The sequence below is a fragment of the Acomys russatus genome, chromosome 31 (genome assembly GCF_903995435.1).
Source record: "Acomys russatus chromosome 31, mAcoRus1.1, whole genome shotgun sequence".
Classification (NCBI taxonomy): domain Eukaryota; kingdom Metazoa; phylum Chordata; class Mammalia; order Rodentia; family Muridae; genus Acomys; species Acomys russatus.
Window position 1 is genome coordinate 12238474 of NC_067167.1, and position 23841 is coordinate 12262314.

General features: G+C 41.8%; 1 protein-coding gene across 1 annotated transcript in view; it reads right to left on the minus strand.

The window, feature by feature from the left end:
- Positions 1-23841, minus strand: part of Ano4 (anoctamin 4) — a 401662-nt gene that overhangs the window by 110794 nt on the left and 267027 nt on the right. Inside the window, exons 8-9 of the mRNA XM_051172646.1 lie at positions 18690-18790; positions 15090-15134 (exon numbers count right to left, since the gene is read on the minus strand). Coding sequence (XP_051028603.1) covers positions 15090-15134; positions 18690-18790 — 146 coding nt within the window. The remainder of the gene's footprint in view (positions 1-15089; positions 15135-18689; positions 18791-23841) is intronic.

A 23841-nucleotide genomic window follows, 5' to 3' on the forward strand; every position in this document is an offset into this window, starting at 1 on the left:
TATGCATAACATAAAGCATTGGTGTGAGGTAGGGTGCACAGGTACCATTTACACTTTACACACATAGAAGGGGTTCCCCCAAAGGGCGAATATTCAGCCCAAAGTATCCAGACTAGACTCTTGATTTTTAGGGAATCACTGCCTTTGCTGATAAAGGGGGGTCACATGTGAGGGATACAGAAGAACCAACTTTCCTTAAAGAAGAAAATATCTTAATGCTTTCTGTATCGGCTAACTGAAAAGCACAGAGTTCAAACAGGATTTATTATTTATTTATTCTGACTAAAATGCTTGTATAACAATTGATACTCTTCAGTTACTGTGATGGTTAACTTCACCTGGGCTAAGGGATGCCCAGATGGCTGGTAAAACCTTACTTTTGGTATGTTTCTGAGAGTGCTTTCAGAAGAGGCCATGTTAGAGTGGGTCAGGAAGTTGGCCATGACTAGTATACATCATTAGAAATGTTCAGATCCTGCATAGATGCAGAGGATACAGGATGGATCAATGTGTTTTCTCTGAGCTTACAGGCATCTTCTGCCTCCAACACTGGCGGTCCATGTACCCTTTACACTTGGACTCGGACCATGCGATCTCTTAGGCTATTGCTTGCAGACTGCATGCTGCAGGGCTTTTTAATCCTCCACCATCTTGTGAAGAAGGCTCCATGGTAAAGCTCTATCTGAGCCTAAAGGCCAGCGATCTACCAAAGCTGCTGTCTCAGCACGGAAGAAAATGGATATGCCAGCTCAAGCAGAGAGCAAGTTTGTGATTTTTTTCCATCTTTTGGTTTTTGTTAGAGTTAGGTCATCAATGAGTTAGATGATATTCAACCACTTTGGTGGTGGCCAACTTATTTTTAAAAAATTTAAAGTATGATTTTTAAAAGTTTTATATGTATGGGTCTTTTGTATTTCTGTGCACCACACGCATGCAGTGTCTGTGGGATGGATCTCCTATATCTGGAGTTGCAGGTGGTGGTGAGTGGCCATGTGGACACTGGAAATTGAACCCATGTCTTCTTAAAGGGCAGCCAGTGCTCTTAATGGCTAAACCACCTCTCCAGCCCCAATGGCCAACTTTTTACTCAGCCTAGTGCTTCAAATGCCCACCTAGAGACACCCGCACCGACTCACTGCCAAATGACACTTTTTCCAGGTATCTAGAGAGTCTTTCGCCCAGGGAAAGTAGCACAGAAAAAAAAAAAAAAATAACGCTAAAGGTCTTGTTACCACTTCCTCTATTCGCAGCACAAGCCAGCCTCATCATGCCAACTCTGTCCAGAGACTGCTGCACTGTTGCAGAGTCCCTGGATGAATACCTAAGATCCTCCTCAGACCTGTCCTCTCACAAAGAACCCATTTGCATTCCTTCTTCTTCTTCTTATACAGAGAAGTTAGAATTCTGCTGATGTTCCTGAAACCAAGAAAGAAGACTAGATTGAAAGAGCCTATGAGAGGGAAAACACTCTCATCTTCATCATTTTTCCTTTCTGTTTCACCATTTACTTAAAGTGACCCAAAGATGTGAATCTACAGAGCAACAATCCTTAGAATGCAGTGAGATGAGATGGCTGAGGGGTGCAGCATGGCTCGGTGACTGAGGACACCAAGACCTCTGATGTTTGAGTATCTAGATTCAAATCCAGGGTGTGCAAATGCAAATAGTGCAACTCTGATCAAGTGTCCTAGCTTTGCTTTTCCTCAAGTATTTCTATCTTTAAAATGGACGTTATCATGACATTCAGATCATAGGGTTGTAGATGAACTAAATTATGTATATTATTTATGCTATTCAGAACAGTGTCTGGTATACAGTAAGTGCTAGTGCTGGCTACTATTAGCGTGTCTTGCCCCTTCCTAATAACACATAAGAATTTAAGCAAGCTGTTGATATTTCTGGGTAACACGGAAGGCTAGAGGCTACCTCACTTATTACCCATTAGGGAGAAGAACCAATGCAGGAAGGAACACACATGACTCCAAAGAAAGAGTGAGTGAGCTTCGGAAGTTTGCACAGGTGCTGATAAAACACCTTAAAGGCTCTAAAGGACAGATAAGGTCACTCACGTAAGGAAGAAACCAAGTTATACACAGCTCAAGCCATAGAACTTTATGCTTGGGGGAGGGGCTGCAGAAGTGCATCATCCAAAAGTCAGATGGGTGGCTCTGGTGAGAAAAGATCGGTAGTCCTACCTCAGGACAAGTCTACAAGTCTCAAGCCAGGTTGTAGATTTTGGTACAACAGGAGCAATTCCTCTTAGCGGCAGGCCAAACACAGAGAGGCACTCTGTTTTGCCATTGTACATGACTTAAAGATCAGGGGCTGGGCACTGTCTTGAGAGGGAGGCCATTATTTAAAATGGGGTTACCCTGGGCTCTAAGTAACCATGGCCCTCACAAGTCAGGCAGCCTAAATTTAACCTACCACAGTCCCGAAGTGAGAGACAACCTTATTGGACAGTGGTGAGAGTGAGAAGGCTGAACATCAACAACCTTAAAAGCACAGTTGTTGTGACCCAAAGAAGTACCACAAGAGTTGGTAGACCCCAGGTACATCAGTAGATGAACCAAATTCTGCAACCATTCTAACCTCCATCTCCTGCTCCATAGCCCAAGAGCTCTGAAATGCAGCCTTCCGGGCTGAGTGATTGAAACCTAGAAGTTCCCAAAAGAACAAAGATAGATCCTATCTTTATATAAAGTTCAGTGCTGTGATTACTCCCCACACTTGGAATGAGCTTGAGAAACATTCCCCAGCTAGAATATTAGCCACCCTAGGGAGGAGGATGAGTTGGGGAGTATGGAAAGAGCAAGAAAAATTGTCTAACTCACAGAATGAGCTTCGTGGGGGGAGGGCAGTAGGGCCCCCTGGTATGCAAAGGAGAGGAGCGACTAAGGGAAAACAGCTCTGGGAAATGTCAGAGGCAACGCAATACCAGTGTCACCACAGGAAAGCCTCCGTGAGCACAACTGACCCCACACCACAATGTGTGTAGTAGGAAGTCTCCAAGGCGCTGTGCCCCAGGAAAAGTCATTCTAACATTCATTTTATTTAATTCCTTATGCTTCACCTTCATTGCTGTTATTATTATGGCCTAGCAGTATTTTTGTTATACTGTATTAAAAATATTTATGCTTTTAATTTTTCCTGATGCAGTTATCTAATTTCATTTAAGCATTTTTTTTTTTTTAGTTTTATGGAGCAGTTTTTTCTATTTTCCTTTCCTTTTGCTTCTTTTTTGAACCACATCTCTCCCTTTGCAGTCCTTTCTGCTGTTAGTAACATTTTGGTTTCATTTTGAAGTTCATGCTTTTATTTTCATTGCCCTACTTACATTACCTCTGTTTTTAGTTGCTTTTTTTCTTCTTCTTTCATTCTTTCCTCTCCCCATAACATTCTTTACCACTTTCACACTCTTTTTATTTATTTAACCTCTATTTTCCTTTATTTTCTGCCTTTCCCATCTCCCTCCTTTAGTACTCACTTATTACTTGCACATTTATTCTAAATAATTTTTAGCTTCATGGCACATTTGTCTTTGTTTTTTAGTTTTTTCCCTATTTGGTGATGTAGAAGAGGGGCCTGGCCAATTTTAAGTATTTTTCTGTATCTCCTACATTTTGCTGTTACAGAAATTTACTTATAATCCAAGTGATGTTGAGGATGGAGCCCCCAAGAAAAGTAGATGAGAATGAGGGGGAATATTCAATATAATATATAACAATATGTACCTTTATGAGAGCTTGACAGAAGAAAAAAAATAATTCTTGAAAACACAGAATTCTCAATAAGATTTCTCCCAAAATTAGATATAGAGATGCAATTTTATGTGCAAATTGCAACCTAGAAATATTAAGAAACATGAAAAGGCAAGGCAGGCGTGAAGGTTTCTTTAAAACAGCAGTCCTCAACTTATGTGTTGTGACATCTTTGTGGAGGTCAAATGACTTTCACAAGGGGGAGCCTAAGACCATCATTAAACACAGCCATTTGCATTATGATTCACAACACTAGCAAAATTATGAAGCAGCAACAGAAATAATTTTATGGTTAGGGCCACCACAACACGAGGGACTGTGTTAAAGGGTCACAGCATTAGGAAGGTTGAGAACCATTCATCTAAAGGGTCAGAACTTCTCAACTCAGATAAACAGCTCCTGCTTAATACTAATATTAGGCAGAAAGGATAGAACAAATGGTAATTGAACCAACCAGAAAAGCAACCAGCAAAGTTTGTGGAGATTGCATACATATGTCAGAAACAACCTTAAAAGTGCATACCTCAACTACCAACAGAAGGGAGATGACTAGCTGATTTGATGAAGATACAAGATCCAACAAGCCAATGTCTCCAGAAGAAAAATACCTCACTGACAAAGATATCTACAGAGTTGGCATCAAGAGATAGACATCAATCTATTAAGCAAATGGAAACCCCAAATAAGCTGACTTACCTACTCTAATACATGATAAAATAGGATTCAAATGTATACAGAAGAAATAAATAAATAAAGCCTCTACATAGTAATAAGGGGAGCAACACACACACACACACACACACACACACACACACACACACACACACACAGGAGAGGGAATGGGTGGTTATATACATGAAAAGCATTAGGGCTTCCAATGTCATAAAACAAACAATGACCATAAAAGGTCAGATAGGTATTGACACAAAAAGACAATAATAGTTGATAGATAGTTCACTATTATATTCTCATCTTTAGATAGGGCCTCTAAAGTTAAAGGCAACAAAAAATTTCTGACTTAAACTACATCTTGGTCCAAATGGACCCATCAGATAGCTTCAGCATACTCCAAACAAAAGTTATAGAATAAAAATTCTCTTTAGCAGTCCATGGCACCCTCTCTAAAATAGACTTAATTCTAGAAAACCATATTAAAACTAACAAATACATTGGGCATTGGTGGCACAAGCCTGTATTCCCAGTACTCAGGGAGGCAGAGGCAGGTGGATCTCTGTGAGCTCAAGGCCAGCCTAATCTAAAGAGTGAGTTCCAGGACAGCCAGGGATGCACAGAGAAACCCTCTCTTGAAAATAAAAATAACTAATATATACAATAGAATAAAATAATTTTATATATTGTCAGATTATAGTAGAATAAAATGATAAATCAATAGCCAGGAAAACTCAGAAACTACTCAATACCTGGAGACTGAGTGCTATAATCTCAATAACTGTTGAGTCACTGAAAATATGAGGAATGACATTTAACACTTCTTAGAATCAAATTAAAATTATGTCTAATTTATCACACCCTTCTGAATACAGATAAGGCAGTTCTAAGAGGAAAGCTTGTAACTATGTAAGCTACTTTAATTCGAAATGCCTGATAAATAATCTAATAGTGCACCCCATGGTCTTAGAAAACCAACAAGCCAAATTCCTAAGCAGAAGGTAGCAAAAAATAAAATAAAATAAAATAAATAAACCCAAAGATCAGTGCAAAACTTAATGAAATGGAACGCTAAACAATCATACATAGAACCATTCAAACAAAAGTCAGTCCTTTGAAAAGATACATAAGATTGATGAACCCCCTAGCCAAAAGGAAGAGCGAAAAGAACAAAATGAATAAAGTTATGGATGGAAAAGTAATGTATAAAAGAATCTAAAGAATGATAGGAAATACCTTGAAAACGTAAGTTCCAAAATGGAAAAAAAAAATCTAGAGAAAATAGATAATTGCTAGATACACATGTTATGACCTACCAGAATTAAATCAAGAAGATAAAAACCCATCCACACTAAGCAATGAGATTTCAGCAGTAACAAAAAGCCCGCCCACAAAGAAAACCCAGGTGCTGAACAAATTTACTGCTCAATTCCACAAAAAAATGTTAAGGAGCAATGAACACTGATCCTTCTCCAGCCACTTCACAGGAAGAAAGGAAGGCACACCACCTAGCTTACCATATGAAGGCGGGGTTTCCAAGATGCTCAAACAGGGCAAGTCACAACCCAGTAGGAAAACTACAAATCAGTGTCTCTGATGAATCTAGACATAAGAGTTCTCAAGAAAATACTTGCAAATCAAACTCAAGAACACATTAAGAAGATAACATGCCATGACCAGAATGGTTTTATTCTAGAGGCGAGAACATATGCAATAACTATATGCATTATGTATGAATATGTATGCAGATACAAGCGAATATGCATCCAACATACGCAATAACTATAATGCAATGGGTAGTTTGACTTAAGAACAGAAATCACAAATCATCAGAATAAACACATCTGAATAAACGCTGACAAGGTTCAACATCCCTTCCTGACAAAAGCCCTGAGGAAAGTCGGGATAGCTCAACAAAATAAAAGCTGCCCGAGACAAATGTATACTCAATTCTGTGGAATGGGGAAAAACAGAAGGCATCTCCTTTTAAAATCAAGAAGGAGACAAGGGTGCTCACTCTATTCAAACACTGTTTTGTCTTAGCCAGGACAGTAAGAAAGAAAGATGCAAAAGAAACACAAATACGGCAGGAAGTCAAGGTGTCCCTAACTGCAGATGGATGGCATGATCCAGTACTTAAAATGCTCTGAAGAAACTCCCAGAAAATTATTGGAGTTGATATATACTTTCAGCAAAGTAGCAAATACAAAATCAACATATTGGATAGTTTCTCTATATCAATAATGAACTTGCCAAAAGCACAAATGAAGAAAAGCATCATACAGCAGGGTGTGGTGAGGCATGCCTGCAATCCCAACACTCGGAAGGAGGAGACAAGCAGATCTCTGTGAGTTCGAGGCCAGCCTGGTCTACAAAGTAAGTCCAGGACAGCCAAGGCTACACAGAGAAACCCTGTCCTAAAAAACCAAAAGAAGAAGAAGAAAGAAGAAGAAGAGGAGGAGGAGAGGAGGAAGGAGGAGGAGGAGAAAAAGAAGAAGAAGAAGAAGAAAAAGAAGAAGAAGAAGAAGAAGAAGAAGAAGAAGAAGAAGAAGAAGAAGAAGAAGAAGAAGACAGGAAACAAACAAACAGGCCTTGAGATATGAACAAAACATCATTACATATACATATGAAAAGACCCAAATGAAATCCAACAGTTTGAATTCTAACTTAAAAAGTTAGTATCAATTTTTACTTTTAAAATGAACTAAGGTATTTTTATTATAAAAACAAATTTTTAGGGGCTGGAGAGATGGTTCAGTGCTTAAGAGCACTGTCAAAGGACTCTGGTTCAAGTCCCAGCACCCACATGGCAGCTCACAACTGTCTGTCCAGTACCAACGGATCTGACACCCTCAAACCAAAACATAAAATAAAATAAATTATTTTTAAAAAGGCTTTAAAATTTAAAAAATGAAAAGATAAATTTTTAAAAATAAATTGCCCTTCCTCATTTCTCTTTAAGGTCAAAATTAGCTATATCAGCAACCTCTTATCTAAGTTCATGTATCTGAGTTCAGTTACTTCTTTGTTAACTGTATTCACAAATTAGACTTCCTGCATTAAGCCGGTTGCCTTTCCCCTGGCTCTAGGCTTCATTCATCGGATTGCCTTATAACTCATTCAAGAAAGAAGCCGTTGGCCCAGAGGTTTTCTGTAGCGAAGCTTTGACTTGTCACACACCTCCAGCCTGCAGTACTAATCAGGTTGCATTGTACAGAACTGGGGTTTGTGTGTCGTGGCTATGAATTCAGTGCAGCTGGGTAACAGCTCTCACTGTGGATAGAAACAAACGAAGCTGTAGGGGGGGAAAAACAAACAAACAAACAAACACCAATACTCAATGGGAGTAAAGTGGCAGCCTTAAACAGCCAGCCGTTTAAATGAAACGTGAAGATGGTAAAGACAGAACACAGCGCGGTAATGAAAATGAGAAATTAATTGAAAAATGGAGGGTGAAAGAGAAGAAGGAGAGGGGCCGGGCGTGGTGGCGCATGCCTTTAATCCCAGCACTCGGGAGGCAGAGGCTGGTGGATTGCTGTGAGTTCGAGGCCAGCCTGGTCTACAAAGTGAGTCCAGGACAGCCAGGGCTACACAGAGAGACCTTGTCTCAGAAGAAGAAGAAGGAGAAGAAGAAGAAGAGGAGGAGGGAGGAGGAGGAGGAGGAGGAGGAGGAGGAGGAGGAGGAGGAGGAGGAGGAGGAGGGGAGGGGAGAAGAAGAAGAAGAAGAAGAAGAAGAAGAAGAAGAGAAGAAGAGAAGAAGAAGAAGAAGAAGAAGAAGAAGAAGAAGAAGAAGAAGAAGAAGAAGAAGAAGAAGAAGAAGAAGAAGAAGAATGAACCGTGGGGAGATTGGCGTGGCAGGAAAGGTGACGACGTTGTTCCGGTGTTACCGCCATGTCTAAAACCAGCTTCTGCTTTCTACTAGCAGTGTCACTAACCTTCCTGAGCAAAGAGTTATAAAACAGGGTAGTATTAATGACTGGCAGCATTGCCAACATCATAATCATCATCTTTTTGAGCCCCCCCCCCCCCCAGGGTATTTTGTAAAATCGTAATTGATGACGTATGTGAAAAGCTTTGGAGAAGTTGTCAGACACGGGGCGAGCATTCATGATTTCTCAAGGAGCACACGGGACCACCAGGAAAGTGACAGGAAGCAAAAGAACTGGGGTGGGCTGGCGGGGGAGGGGGGCGGGCTCCCCTTACCTGAGGAGAAGGGAAAGGGGAAACAGTGGGAATAGGAAGAGAGGAGGGAGGGGGCCTGCTATCAGAATGTAAAGTGAATCAATAAATAAGTACATTTAATTAAAAAAAAAGCCCAGATTTTAAAAACACTGTAGTGCTATAATCCAAGCACCTGGGAAACAGTAGGAGGATTGGAGAGTTCAAGGTCAGCCAGCTACTAAAGATCCTGTTTTACAAAGCAAAAGCAGACAAACAAGCAAAGCAAAACACTGTAGTGAAAGGATATTTTCAAGTAACGCTGAGACACTTGCTGACGGAAGGAGTACTCGGCCGGCTCCCTTCCATTGGGGAGCATGCGCAGATGCAGAGTGCAGCCTGGACCATCCAGGTTCCAAAGGACCAACCCCGTGATCTCTGCTTTTCACTGCGAAGAACACCAGCACTCAAATGACGCCAGTAGCTTGTGTGAGTTCTCCTAGTTGGCGGAACTGCTCCCAAAGGCGTTCTCACTCTAATGCTAAGAATCTGTGTATTAGGGCCTGCAGTACAGGAGCTTTGAAGATAAGGGCAGGGTTGGAGGACTTAAGTAAAAACATTCCGGATGAGTCAAATGGGATCAAATTAACGAGAAGCTAAAAGGTTAGAGAACCGTCTCTGGGTGGAGACAGGAGAGACGCAGCTGAAGGGGAGATGAAAGAATAAAAGAATGATGCGACCCACGTGGCTGCCTTGGAGCTAAGAAAGGCTAGGATGCCTCACTTTTAGAAGTCAAGGTTGACTTTCCACCGTGAGCCTGCAAGGATGTTCATTTCAGCCCTCTGATGTCATACAGTGGGGATGTGTCAGCAACTTAAAGAAGCCTGGAGGCAGATTCCCTTCCTGGTGGTCCAGATAAGAGGTCAGGCTGACCTACACCTTGATCTTGGCCCTTGAAGACCCTGAGCAAAGAAATCAGTTGACAACCCCACACCTAGGACTTCTGGCTTACCAATCAGGTTTAATGATTTCAGGTTGGTCTGTGCAGCAGAGTATGTGGGAATGTGGATACAGCTCTTTATTGCAGTGTTCCTCTGACCTGTCCTAGTGGCCAGGCTGTGGCTAGCCAGGCTCCCAAGGGAGTCAGATCGCCCGTTCGGTAGGTGTGCTCCCACCTCCCCGACAGGGAAAACAGCCCAAGTCTCTAGGCAGGGACACAGGGAATGTGAGCTCCCCCCGGGGATGCTCTCACAAACACATTTCTGCCTCCAAACTGCCAATCTCAGACTTTCCACCACACAAAGGAGGAAGGAAAAAAAAAAAAAAAAAAAAAAAAGCAGAGTGAAAACCAGCGGGCTGGAAAGCACGAGGCTCGTGCAGGGGCTCTCTAGCCTGTCTCTGTGTACCAGCTGGACCTCTAACAAGCTGTCCACCCTCATTGAGCTTTATTGCCGTCATCTCCAAAATGACCGCCAATTATGTGTTCTTCGTGCTAATACCTACTTCCTTGGTGGGGGATGGGCAACAATCATTGTAAAATGAATGTACGCTCTGTCGCAATGAGTCTAAAAAATCTTCCACACCCAGGGATGCGTTTAGAGTCAGCTAGAGGCTGACTCACAGTCTAGCTGGTAACTGAGTGGGTGAGTGGGATGCTGGGTGAGTGAGAGTGACTAAGCTTGCCTGAGATGATGGTGACTATCACATAAGATGGTGTGAGCATTAATCGAGACACTGACGGCCAGCGCTTATACAGTTCCTTGGATGTGCAAAGGGCTCCGCTTAGTGCTGGCTCCTAGCATAAAGAAGAAGATGATGACGATGAGATTTGAAGTATAGAGTTCCGATAGAAATTAGAAGGTTACAATCATCCTCTAGATGAGGAGGCCATCAGTCTCTCGTCATGTCTAACAAACTTCTCCTAAACAGGAAAAGCCGAGATTTACTGTGATGTGTTTATCTGGCTAAGTGAGTTAACCATAAGGCATGCTGTTCATCTCTTAGGATGGGGTTGCAGTTTAGTTCCCAAAGTCTCCGTTGCTGAGGTGGGTGGGGGAACACCACAGCAGCCTTGGTTAGTGACTTAGCATTGATTTTGCTTGGATACATTCTCACTGCGTTCTGCTTATCCTATTTACAGAGAAAACACCCTCCTTCAGACTACATAGGCAAATCAATAAAGAGAAGATGGATCACCACTTGGACATGTCTGGCCTGAACACAAGTTAATAACTGAACTACAAGGTGAGTTATTTTTATAGAAATTTCTTTGGATGGTGAGTCTGGGGTTTTCCAGCTTTTGTAGCAGGTAAGGGTTCTAGGAAAATACCGGAAAAGCAACCCAAGCAAATAAGCAGACTCGCCAGCTCTGAATGAATGGCCTCCTCTGGGAGGTCTTAAGAAAGTTTCATATAAACCTTGGGACCCTTAGGAGTGGTGATGGCTAGAAAAAAAAAAGGTCACATACAAAGGACCTTCCCTGCACTTGGCATGCTGGCCTGTCAAAGGCCTTTATAAGTTGTCTCTATGCAGGATCCCAACTTAGAGGTGGACCCTGAAGGACAAGAAGAAAACCTCTTTTTCCTTTGAGCCCTAAATACCCACAGGAAGTCAACAGTCATGACTTGGTCAGACCATGTTATAAAACAGGCTTTTTAAAAGCTTTCATTTATGAGATTATAACATTTCTCTGTCCCCTTTCCTCTCTCCAAACCCCATCACGTACCACCCCCCTCCCCACTCGCCTTCAAATCCATGGCCTCTTTATTTCCCACTAATTGCTACTGCATCCCTATATGTGTTTACATATGCATCCCTCAACATACCCTGTTACTTCCATATGATGTTACTCGTATGTATGATTTTAGGGCTGACTATATGGCTCTGTAGCCCAGTGTGTGCTGTGTGCCTATAATCTCAAAGCCTGGGAGGCTGAAGAAGAAGGATTTCTGCTCATTCTAGGTTAGCCTGGGCTCCATAATGAATTCCAGGTCAGTCTGACAACAAAAAACATGGCTCTTTCCTATCCTGGCATCATCTGCATCATTTAGTGTTTAAAGAGAGATGCAATTCATCAACTCCATACAGACGTGAGTGAATCAGAAACCTGGAGGATGGACCCAGACATCTGCATTTTTTTTAAACAGCTGTTGAATAATCCGGATGCATATCTGAGAACACCACTCCACAGAGACTGCTGCCTTGGCCATCGTTAATGACTTATAAATGTTCTAAATGGATTCTCCTTCATCACTACCCGTGAGAAACCAAAGAATGTATACCTCTATAAAAACTCGTTTCTAGTGCAGTTGACATCACCTGTCTTCCACTCCCCATCTGTTCACAGACTGTACTGTTCCTCCTGTTCTGTCTCTTCTGGTCCCCTTAACGCAGATTTTTAAAAAGAAATCACCACCAGATATCTTCTTTTCACTCTTTATACCTTTCTCAGGAAATTCCATAGACTCTCCTGGCCAGAGTGATGGCTTCTCTGCAATTGACATCGTGTTGTTATCTGGCTTTATTTTTCATTTGGATGGCTCCACCATCAATTACAATGGCCTCCAGGACACCAATGCCGCCCTCCCCCCAAATCTATTGAGTTACAATGCAGAATTACTAAAAGAAAATCACTATCTTCCTCATCACACATATTCCTGATGGATCTCCATTCTTCCTTTCCCTCCAGCTGTACTTTTCTTACTCATAAAGTAGCGAAGTTTCGTTCTCAACTCTCAATTTTCAAATACTTGTGAAATGTCTTTTGCCTAAAATTTTACAATTTTATCTAGTTTGCTTTTTTTTTTTTTTTTTGGTGTATAGATTAGTTTTGGTCTATTCAAAGGGCAGAGCTTTGATTTAAAAAAAATGAAAGCTAAAGAGAAAAGGAGAAAAATGAGTAGAGGGAAAGAAAGAGAGAGAGAAAGAGCAAGAGAACATTAAAGAGTGAGAGAGCAAGAGAGAATGGCTATTACGGCTTATTTTAAATGTTTTTTTTTTTCCTGGCTATCAAACCTGCTGAAAAAATGGACTATGGATGTCCCTATTTCCAGCATGTTCAAATATGAACTGGATGACCACATAGCAAGGGTTTACGAGTTTCACAAATGATTGGACTTGCTGACATTGGTCTCTTACCCAACTTTGAGATTCTGCTTTCTTTTTGCCATCCTCTAAGTCTTTATTACCCACCCTATCTTCCATAGCTAAGAAAACATATCAGTCAAAAGTTGGAATCTCCAATTTTAGCCAGACTTGGTTTTCCTTTGTTTCTTTTCTTTGGGGGCCACCTTGCCTCCCATCCTGATTCTTCTTGTATGTATATGAATGAGATTCGTGAATTCGTTCACCCCCACATACCAGGTACTCGATGTTGAAAGTGTGAAGCAGAATGTGCTCTCCTTGGCTTCTCGTAGCATCCTGGTGAGGAGATGAGGATCTCTGGCAGTAGACTGCACCATGAGTTAAGGGGGATAAAGGGTACGAGCGGGAGAAATGGAAGAGATCTCTTTGACCTACTCGAGAAGCTCAGTCGCGGGAACTGAGTTGTGAGGACCAGGCATGCATTACCTTGATGAGAGTAAAGAAAGTGCTTCCTAGAAGAACTACTCTGCGACGATATGTAAATCCAGCCATATAATACATTAATGTAGACAGAGAAAAGAGGCCAGAGATGAATGAAGAAAGTTTATCCAGGCCGTGTTTAAGCCAAACCTTTTGACTGCATTTTGGCCATAGGGGACAATTCAATAGGAGCCAGAACAGAGTCAGGGATAGAAAATAATCTAACATAGGCAATGTATAATTAGAGCCAAGCTAGGGACTGGCAGTGGGAGTGAAGAGCATCAAATGGATTCTAGATGTCGCCCTGGAGCTGTAGGTGCAGACTCCCAGAGGTTCATTAGAGAATTGCAGCATCCAGTATGGCCCTGAGGTGTAAGTCACACAGCTATGCAAACAGTGCCACATATATGGAGATTCTCTGGAATATGAATCATTCCTTGGCAAATGAAATCAGGACTATTTGTTAGAAGAAACGAGAACGGAGTGAGAGAAGTGGAGGATAAAAGCCCAGAAAGTGGGCAGGGATAGGAGGTATGCACACATCTGATATCCCAGATACCACACGGATATCCCAGACAGCAATCACCAACAGCTACCACTTCTGAACACAGGCTACTTATGAAGCCCCCATAAGCCCCATGTGGTAGAAGGTGCTTTTTGTTTTTTTGTTTTTTTTGGTTTTTTTTTATTTTACAAAGGTGGAAACAGAAATGTGAGGTGGGGCCTAGAAGTCTGGGCTTTAAGATCCGCCAGGTAATTTTGATGCTGGCTGAAATCGGAGAACTACTGGCATGGGCAGCAACAGTGTTGTATGAGACCTCTACAAGAGAGCATGGCATGGTAGAGCAGTAATTCAAATCCTGGGGAGTGACAATGCCATACCTATCGCTTAATGACAGAATTGTACAGAGACGTTTCGAGAAACCACAACACCTTAGTTTCTGTGGAAGCTGCTGCTTCTCTTGCCATACTCTGCTGATGCATGCATACCTGAGGGAACCCACCAAAGTATGTCACTTACCATTCTACACAGAACACAAATAGAACATAAAGAATATATATTACATATTACATATATACTCTTTATGTTATGTACAAACTATAAACAGGGGGTCTAAATACTGAATCCCACTGAATTGAACTACGTAAATGATTTTTAGAGGGACCCAAGGGATTCCCTCCATTTAAGCCATCAGTTCAGCTCAAGGGGAGGAGTAAATCTATAAAATCATTTGAAAATTTGAAGTTAAAGTCATCAACTGGTCACAAGCTGAATGAAGCCAAGCAGAGGATGTCACTGACACATTCCTTCCTCCCCCCCACCCCCTTGGCTTCTAATAGAACAACAAGGAAAACAAGCTTTGGGAGGATACAGACCACAGGAAAGATACTGTTCATCCAGTGGGTCCCTTCTTACACGCAGAGTGCCATGAGAGCTCTCTAGGGACAGTGTGATCTGAGTTTGGTCTTAATCAAATATCACCAATACCAAGGTCTCTCCATTGACAAAGGAGTAGTCCCCTGCTGTCCGACAGGGTGACAGTTTTCACTTCAAACTCTCAAAATACATATAGTGCATGGGGAAACTCATGTGGAAAACAATCACTTTGAGGCTAAGATGTCTCTGACTGGCTGGGATTTGGGGCAATTGATTTTACAGGCCAGGCTAAGCATGTAACAAGCTCAACACACCTGCAGATGATGCTTATTGCTCCCAGGTGTGCAGGTGAAGGTGCTTTTTCTTTCTTTCTTTCTTTCTTTCTTTCTTTCTTTCTTTCTTTCTTTCTTTCTTTTTCAAGCTCATGTGAAAAAGTTATTTTGGGAATGGGCCTGGTGGCCATTGTGTCATATGACATCTTCCTGGGCTTGTTGCTCCTTGTCATTGTTAGAGTACAGGAGTCAGCAGACAACACTGTCAGTACAACGCATGCTACTAACCTGCTCATGAACTTGTACCGGCGGGGCAGGTAATAGATTTTTCTCCTGGAAGAACAGCAAAAATGAAGCCAGTCGAGAAGAAAACCCATCGTCAGTTACAGTTTGAACTAGCAAGGAAGGAAAGGAGATTGAAGATAGAAGCCTGTAAGAGGTGAAGAAGAAAAAAACTAAAGAGAGATTAACAGTGAGAAATGTAGCAGGGACCCAGGGCACTTTGAGTCATGAAACCCTATGGAACCATCTCCATCACCTTCGCTTCCTCTTGTTACGATAATTTTGCAGACGCTTCCGGCCTACAGCACATGCGCAGGCAGAGTGATAAGTCAGGGAGTTTAGTATTTTGCATGGATTCAGTGGCGGTCCACTTTTACCCAGGGAAACTCAGGGATGGACTAGGGCCAACATACATAATTTAACAGACATGCTATGATATTAAGGTGATGTTTGTACAGCAGTTTGGGTTTACAGAACACTTTTATCATGACTTTGACAGAGATATAAAAATACCCATATATTTCACATCTAGTGCAATGTCTAGTCACAGCAGCAGTCAACTATAAATACCCACACGGCCATGACCACCTGACTGCTTACAGGTAAACTAAACAAATAAAAATACAAGGTCCTAGAAGAAGAAAAAACAAAACAAAACAAGAATGGGACACAGTAAAAATATGTTGTGTTGATGCACTTCAATTAGTTAAACATATTTAAATAATAACTCTGGATGTAATCTGAGAAGAGAGCATGTGTGCTGGACACATGATTATACCTGATCTCTTTTCCATAGTTCGGGCGTCTCCTGAGAGATCAACCATGACATGGAGGTGGTTCGTGTGTATGGTCACTAAGCTCCTTCGCTTTTGCAAAGAGGGAATTTTATGTATCAAAAAATATCTGCCACATTTGGGCCAACAATTATAGAGAATACAAAACCAGAGGTTTGGGCCAGGCAGAAGGAAAGGGCAGGTAAGACATCATAGGTTTTAGGACATGATGCTCTGTATGATTACACATATGTATATATATATCATATATATGATTTTATATGCTTATCTTAATATCACAGCTTTCAGCTCAGTCCTTTTTCTTTCTTCTTTATTGTGCATTTGCATGTGCATGTATGTATATGTGTGTATTCATGTTTGTGTGCATACTTGTGTGTGCATGTATCTATGTGTATGTATGTGTGTGCACATATACATGTGTATACGATTCTACATATATTTATAAACGTGTATATGAGCGAGGCATTTGCTGAAGACCTTAGTTAATAATATGCTGATTGTGGCCCATCAGCTGCAATGTACATACCCACACTCGTATAGATTTGCTAAGAGAACTGTAGGAGGGTTATACCAAAAAATTGGCAAACACAGTATGTTGTCTCTAAACCACAAATTTATGGATACATAGGTACTTAAGCAGGTTTATTAGAAATCTCTCACAGGAAGCCTAATTTTCCATTTCATTTTAGTGATTATAGAATGAAACTAAACCTGAGATTTAGAAGTCCTGTCAACCAAAAGAAACAAATCGTGTTACGGAAGTCCTTGGAACATTTGAGTCCAGCTGAATTAATTAATATCTGCACATGTTCCTAAAATGGTGGGGGGAATTCCTCCTTTGGAAACACGTGTACCTCAGGCCAGAGCCACATGTGAAACTAAGGACAGGACAAGCCCACGGAGGTTTGCGAGCATCAGGTTGTGATGCGTGATACCAGGCTCAGGTCAAATCGCATCCATATTAATGGGGCCAATTACCGTCACATGTAACGGCACTTTTTCCTCAAATTGTTTTCCTGCAGGAGTATCTACATCTGAGAATAGACCATTATTCAAATTCATTTTCATCTCACTGCTTACGTCATGGTCTCTCAATGTTGCACGGGAAACTATCCATGCTACCAGAAGACACACTTTTCTGCTATGACATGTACATGTGGCTCATTTCTATCACGCGACGTCAGGCCCTTCGGATGTGTAGTCCTTCCAAGTACTAGGAAGTTTGGCTTTGCATGAGCATCATTCAGGTTTCTATCTCCTTAGGTCCTTTATCATGGAGGTGTGTTCTTGTTAAAGGGGACGGAAGTTACACTGGGCATAGGATAGCAATTTCTACCTAAGTGTAATTTAGACTTCTTTTCTTTCCATTTGTTCTTGAGCACGATATCCTATCAGTCCATTTTAGATAGTTTTTTATGTCGTCAAGTAAAAGGATTTAATTATCTTAGCATCACAGCTTTCAGCACAATCGTTTTTCTTTCTTCATTGTCTATTTGCATCTGCGTGTATGTATTTGTGTGTATGCATGTTTCTGTGTATTTTTGCGTGCGCATGTGTACGTGTGTGTATGTGTGTGCGCGCATATGCACATGTACATGTTTGTCTTTGAGTTCTCAGATTTCCTTTTCATGTTTTAAGTATAGAAATAAGTCATAAGACCAGAACTATGCTTATCTATTTAGAGGACTTTCCCTCCAGAAAAACAGATGCTGGAAAGCCCAGCCAATATTTTGACTTGATAATAGGACGTAAAGACCAATACACAAAGAAAATACGACGTTCTGATCAATAGAAATTGGAAATTTGGCCTTCAGTAGCTCTGTAAACCTGTAACTCTCTCTCTCTCTCCTCCTCCTCCTCCTCCTTTCTCCTTCTTTCTCCCCACCCCTACTCCCCCTTCTGAGCTTAGTAGACTGTTGGTTTCCATAGCATTTACAACCCAGTAAGAGGCATCTTGTAGAGTTGATACCATTTTGCCTAATTCTTGTCATCTATCTTGGCTTCACTGGCAAGCTGAAAACCCAAAGTACTTAACACAAGCCACTCTTGAACTATGCTTGGCACTAAAGCCTTTTGCCTTTTAGCAGGTTCTGTTGGTAATCCCCACTCCCACTCCCGCACCCCACTTCCCAGTGCACATCTTTGCATTTGTAATTTCAGGCTTACTATCTCATTTTTTTTTTTACTCTAACAAATGAAGATCACATTTCCTTAACCTACAATGAAATAAGAACGGTCGCTGTGAGATGATGACAAATTTATCCTCTTAAACAACCTAGAAATCCATTAAAAGTATCTTTATTCACCCAAATTATTTGTGTTTGTATAGAATTTAAGACTTTAAAAAATAGGTCATTTTTAAAAGATCATATTTTATGGAATGTCTTGAACTTCTTTCTTGGAAAACAGATTTTTTTGGGGGGGGGTCTGGTCAATAAAAACCACAGTACACAGCGCCTTGCTGTTCAAAGCAGCAATACACAGAAATTCTTGAAATGACACGTTCAAAATGCAAATGCCACTTGAAAATACTGCTTGATAGCAGGAAAGAGTTGCTGTGCGCATGAAGATTTATTTGCATTTTCTAACCATTAGGAACATTTTCTGCCTTAATGGCTTTTTCAGCCTGTACTATGATTTTATTTGTTCTAAGAGAGAATGTCACTAGGTTTACATTAAATCATAAATTGGCAGGGGGGGGGAGAGAGATAGAGATAGAGATAGAGATAGAGATAGAGAGAGAGAGAGAGAGAGAGAGAGAGAGAGAGAGAGAGAGAGGAGCAAGCAGCAGGGGAAACACAGTCACACCTACCTGAATGGCATCCTTACATTCATTTGTTCCGCGTATCTTCCAAGGACTTCCCATGGGGCATGCAACTTCACAAAGATAATGTCACTATTTATTAGAGAAGACTGAAACAGAAAAAAAGAAACTCTATTGAAAAGTATATCCAAATCTCCCACAGTATAAATGCAGCCGGAAACTTGGAATGTATGAACTTGGAGTTTACAATTGGGGCTATTTTTTTTTTTTGGCAACAAGCCAGTCTCTTAAAGTGTGCATGCATTCACTCAACAAATATCATCCCTGTGTCAAGCACCGGAGACCCAGCTGTGAATAAAAGAAGAAAGAGTGATGCTTACGTTCTCCATAAATATTTAAAAGGAACATATGCCAAAACGGATTTAAAAGAGAGGGATAAATTCAGGTAGTGGTGAATATTCTGAGGATAAAACAGTGGGACAAAGCGCTGCAGGGACCAGGCACATGGTACTTTAGATAAGAGGTCAGGAGAAGGCCTCTCTGCAGACGTGACCTGAGCTGAGACCTGATGGAGGAGACACAGGAACCAGCTGGGGAGAGAGTGCAGGTTGTGAGCCAAGGTCATAAGCCAAGAAACTACTTGCTGAGTTCAAGGGGAAAGGCCAGTAGCTGAGGAGTGTGATGCAGCAGAGAGGAATGTCACTGGAGGCTAGCAAAAGGAGAGGACCCCCCCCCCCCCCCGAAAGCTGCTTCTGTTCTGGATCTTCTTCGACCATAGGGAAGCCATCTTGATTTTGGAGTTCAAAGATCACTGAGGCTTCTAGGTGGAGAATAAATTACAAATTTATTAAAAGGAGAGAACGAAAGCCAGGAGATAGCTCAGTGGATGAAGCTCTTGTCATACAAGCACAAGGACTGGGGTTCGAGTCCCCAGAACTCATGTAAAAGCCAGATTGGTGTGACCCAGCTGTAATCCCAGCACTATGGAGGCAGAGATGTATCTGTGAGGGTTAGGCTCAGCAAGAGACCCTGCCTGAGAAAACAAAGTGGAAAACTATCAAGGAAGATACTTGATGGCAACACAAACACTCATTCAAAACACACACATACACCACACACTCACATCCTCTCCCCAAAAGAGTGAAGAAAGGGGAAAATACCCACAGCCAACAGGAAGAACAAACATTGGCAATGGAGTATGGAGACAGAGGCACTAATGACACATGAGATTTGAAGCTGGGTACAGTTGTGACGCCTGTAATCCCAGGACTCAAGGAAGGCAGAGGCAGGAGGCTGTCTGGGTTCAAGGCCAGACTGGTCTACAAAGCAAGTTTGGGACAGCCAGGGATACACAGAGAAACCCTGTCTTGAAAACCAAAACCAAAAAACAAAAACAACAACAAAAAAAAAAACACAAAGAAAAACAAAAACAACAAAACAAAACAAAAAAGAAAAAAAAAAAAACAAAAGGGCGTGGCTGAAAGGAGGAAGTCATCACAAAATATGAAGCCAATTAAGAGAATCACTGAAGGAAAGCCAAACTGTAATGATACTGGAAATGAAAAACTCAATAAGCCAAATAAAACCCTCTGTGGGAAGAAAGCCTCACCAATAGATTGTGTAGAATACAGAGTATCAGGGCCAGAAGACAAGGCAGAGCCTTGGACAACCATGAGAGGATGTAACCTGTGGATTATGGGCACAGGCAAAGGAGCAGAATATCATACAAAAGCAAATAATAGAGTTACAGGAAGATCAAGGAGGGAAACTACCACACTTAGAGAAGTAGAGCCCCACCTGGGTGTACCTAGGTTCTGCCCACAGAACCAGAAAAGGATCTCCTCATGGCATACTGTAATTAAAGCACTAAACACAGGGGACAAAGGGCGGGTGTTGTAAGCTACAGGAAGGAAAAGGCCAAGCCTTTCAGGCCCCGCAAAATAACATCTGATTAAGAAACAGAAACATTTAAAGCCATAGTGCCATGTCCTAAATGATCACAGTTGTCCACTCAGCTATCGGACCCAGCAAATCCATCTATTAAAACTGAAGGAGAGACAAAAACAGGTTAAGGGAATTTATGACTACTAAGGTGGCCCTACTGTATCCTAGGTACTGAAATACTTTAGTCTGACGGAAAAAAGATAAATACATCAAAGAGTTAATAAGAGATAAATAAATGCCAGGGCAGCTAATCAAGAGATTAAAGGAAACAATACAAAAATCAACAAAATGACAGGAGCTAACACACTTCTTTCAGTAATGACTCTGAGTGTAAATGGCCCCAAATAAAAAGACACAGACCAGCAGACTGGATCAGAAGACAGGATCCACCATTTTCCTCCCTCCAAGAGACACACACTCGCTATTTAACCTTAGGGTAAGGGGTGGAAAAGGTCCTCCAAACAGATGGAACTAACAAGCAGGCATATCTATCCTGATATCTGACAAAATTAAAACTAGTCAAGAGATGCCAAGGAAGAGCTTATAGATACAGATAAGGACTGGAAAAGACCCCAGTAGCTCAAGAAATAAGTCCAATGGCCAACAAATGGGATCTCATGAAACTGAAAAGCTTCGGTACTGCAAAGGACACCAGTAAGTGAATTAATAGGCAGTCCAAAGAATAGAGAAAAACCCATTTTCAGCCATCAGTGATGGAGAATTAGTGTCTAGAATATACAAAGAATCCCTGAAAATAAACAACCCAATTAAAATTGCTGATGGAACTGAACAGAAAATTCTCGGGCTCTGTTGCTTCCCTCTGGATCTCATTTCCCTTGCAGGTCGGCCTTGTCTTGCCTCAGTGAAAGAGGAGGTTTTTAGTCCTGATGCATGTGACTTGATGTGCCAGGGTGGGTTGGTACCCAGGGGTGGGGTGGGTGGAGGTAGGTGGGGTATGGGGGAAGTGTGTGGGAGGGTAAGACTGGGAGGAGAGGAGGAAGTGGGGTCGGGCTGCTATTGGGATGTAAAATGAACTAATAAATCAATGAAGAAGAAGAAAAAAAAGAAAGGCAGATGTCTAGGAAACACTTTCAAAAGTGCTCAGCATCTTTAGCCATCAGGAGTATACAAATTAAAATTCCACCTCACTCCAGTCAGAACATCCATCATCAAGAATAGATAAGAATAAATACAGACAAACAAGGAACTCTTGCACACTGCCCATGGGACTATAAACTTTGGAAATAAGACAACACATTTCTAGAAGGAAAAAAAAAAAAGCTAGAAATTTACCTGCAATGGAGACATTTACACATCCTTGTTCATTACTTCTCTATGTGTAACAGCTAGGGAATGGAATCAACCAAGATATCTATCAACATATAAATGATAAGAACATGCAACATGTATACAAATGGAGTATTACTCATCTATAAAGATAAGTGAAATTTATATGCAAATGTATAGAACAGGAAAAAAATATGCTGTGTGAGATAACCCAGGCCCAGAAGGGCAAATTATGTACATGGATCCTAGCTTCGAATCTTTTGTTTTGTGTAGTTAATTTGGAGAGCAAGTGGAAGGCAGGAAAGTAGAAAGGAATCTTTCATGGGGAGGCATGTTAAGTGGGGATGGAAAGATGATTATAGATAAAAGAAAAGTGGTGAGGGATGCTGAGGACAGAAATGCTTGTGCAGGGTGGAGAATGGACGGTGGGGGGTGGGGCAATCAAGAGAGTAAGGTGGAGACTTAGCCCAAAGGAAAGGAGTGTTAAAAAACATGGAATTCTACTATCCTATAACCCAACTTAAAAAGAACTAAGTGGAGTGGGTTGGGGAGAAGGAATACTGAGGTTTAACAGAGTAAAAAGAGATTGAGGGAGGGAGGGAGGGAAAGTAGAAGGTAGTGGGGTAGCTTAACCAAACCCAAGGGTATATGAAAAGGCCTACTGAAACCCAGTAATTTATAAGCTAACTTCAAAATACAAGAGAGAGAGAGAGAGAGAGAGAGAGAGAGAGAGAGAGAGAGAGAGAGAGAGAGAGAGAGAGAGAGAGAGAGAGAGAGAGAGAGACAGAGAGAGAGAGAGAGAGAGAGAGAGAGAGAGACAGAGAGAGACAGAGAGAGAGAGACAGAGATTGAACAGAATTGACCTTCCTGGGTGGGCTATGCCACTTCCAGAAGGTATGGGCTATTAAATGAAAGTCACAGTACAAGGCATGGGGATGCCCCCCACCAGTAGTTATTGTCTATAGAGGCCTCAAAGGTCTCCCAAAACACCACTGGTATTGCCATTGTCCTTGCCCAGCCACCATAATGACACAGTAAGAGCCTTTACTGAAGACATCTCACACTTTGGCTATAGGACACAGAAAGGTCAAATGTCCTGCCTACTTGTGAACTTTCATAGTACTGAAAGGGCCCTGCAGGCTGCTGGGCCCCTGCTGGGCTCCGCTACAATACTGACCTGCATACGATGTGCATGCTGGTGCAACAGGCATGAGTCTTATGGGCTAACCAACCGCTTTCTGATTGGATCTGAGCCTCTCCACAGGAGAGAATTTCACGTCTGGAACTGTAGTCCTGGTCCAAAGCTCATAGCTGGGGTGGCCCTAGGTCCTAGAGTAGAACCCGTTATCATTCCTTTGCTAAACGGCCATGCTGCCGATTTGCCTTCTGAATATTGATGTGTTTAGGCATAACAACCTGTGCAGCCCACAACCATGCTCAGAGACAGTTTTTGTTTGTTTGGTTTTTTGGTTTTTTTGTTTTGTTGTTTTGTTGCGGTAGACCGCAGACAGTAGAGATAACTGGTCAAAGTGAGGAGAATATATGACTGGATGCTCAGCCGTAAAGCAGGACATCCATATTAACCCATCACCACCACGGAGGCTTGGGAAACACTGGGAAGGAGGAGGCGCAAAGGATGTGAAGGGCCAAAGGATATGGTAGTGTGCTGTGAAATGCTGCCTTCTGGACACAGCACAGCTAGCACAAGCAAGAACTTCTGGAAGCTGTGCTTACCTGCTCAAGAGCTACATAAACTTAAACTGGCCAAAGTCGAGGCATAGACGGTGTAGATGATTTTTAGGCCTCAGCCCATTCTGAGGAGGTGCTGGCAGTAGGAAATAGCTAGGGAGGGAGAGCCGTTGTCTTTTGAGGCCACTGGAGGGATTCCCACGCTCCATTGGATGGTCCTATGCATGTATAGGCAGCACTGCCTGGATTTAGTGGGTTATTAAAAAAAATAATAAAGACA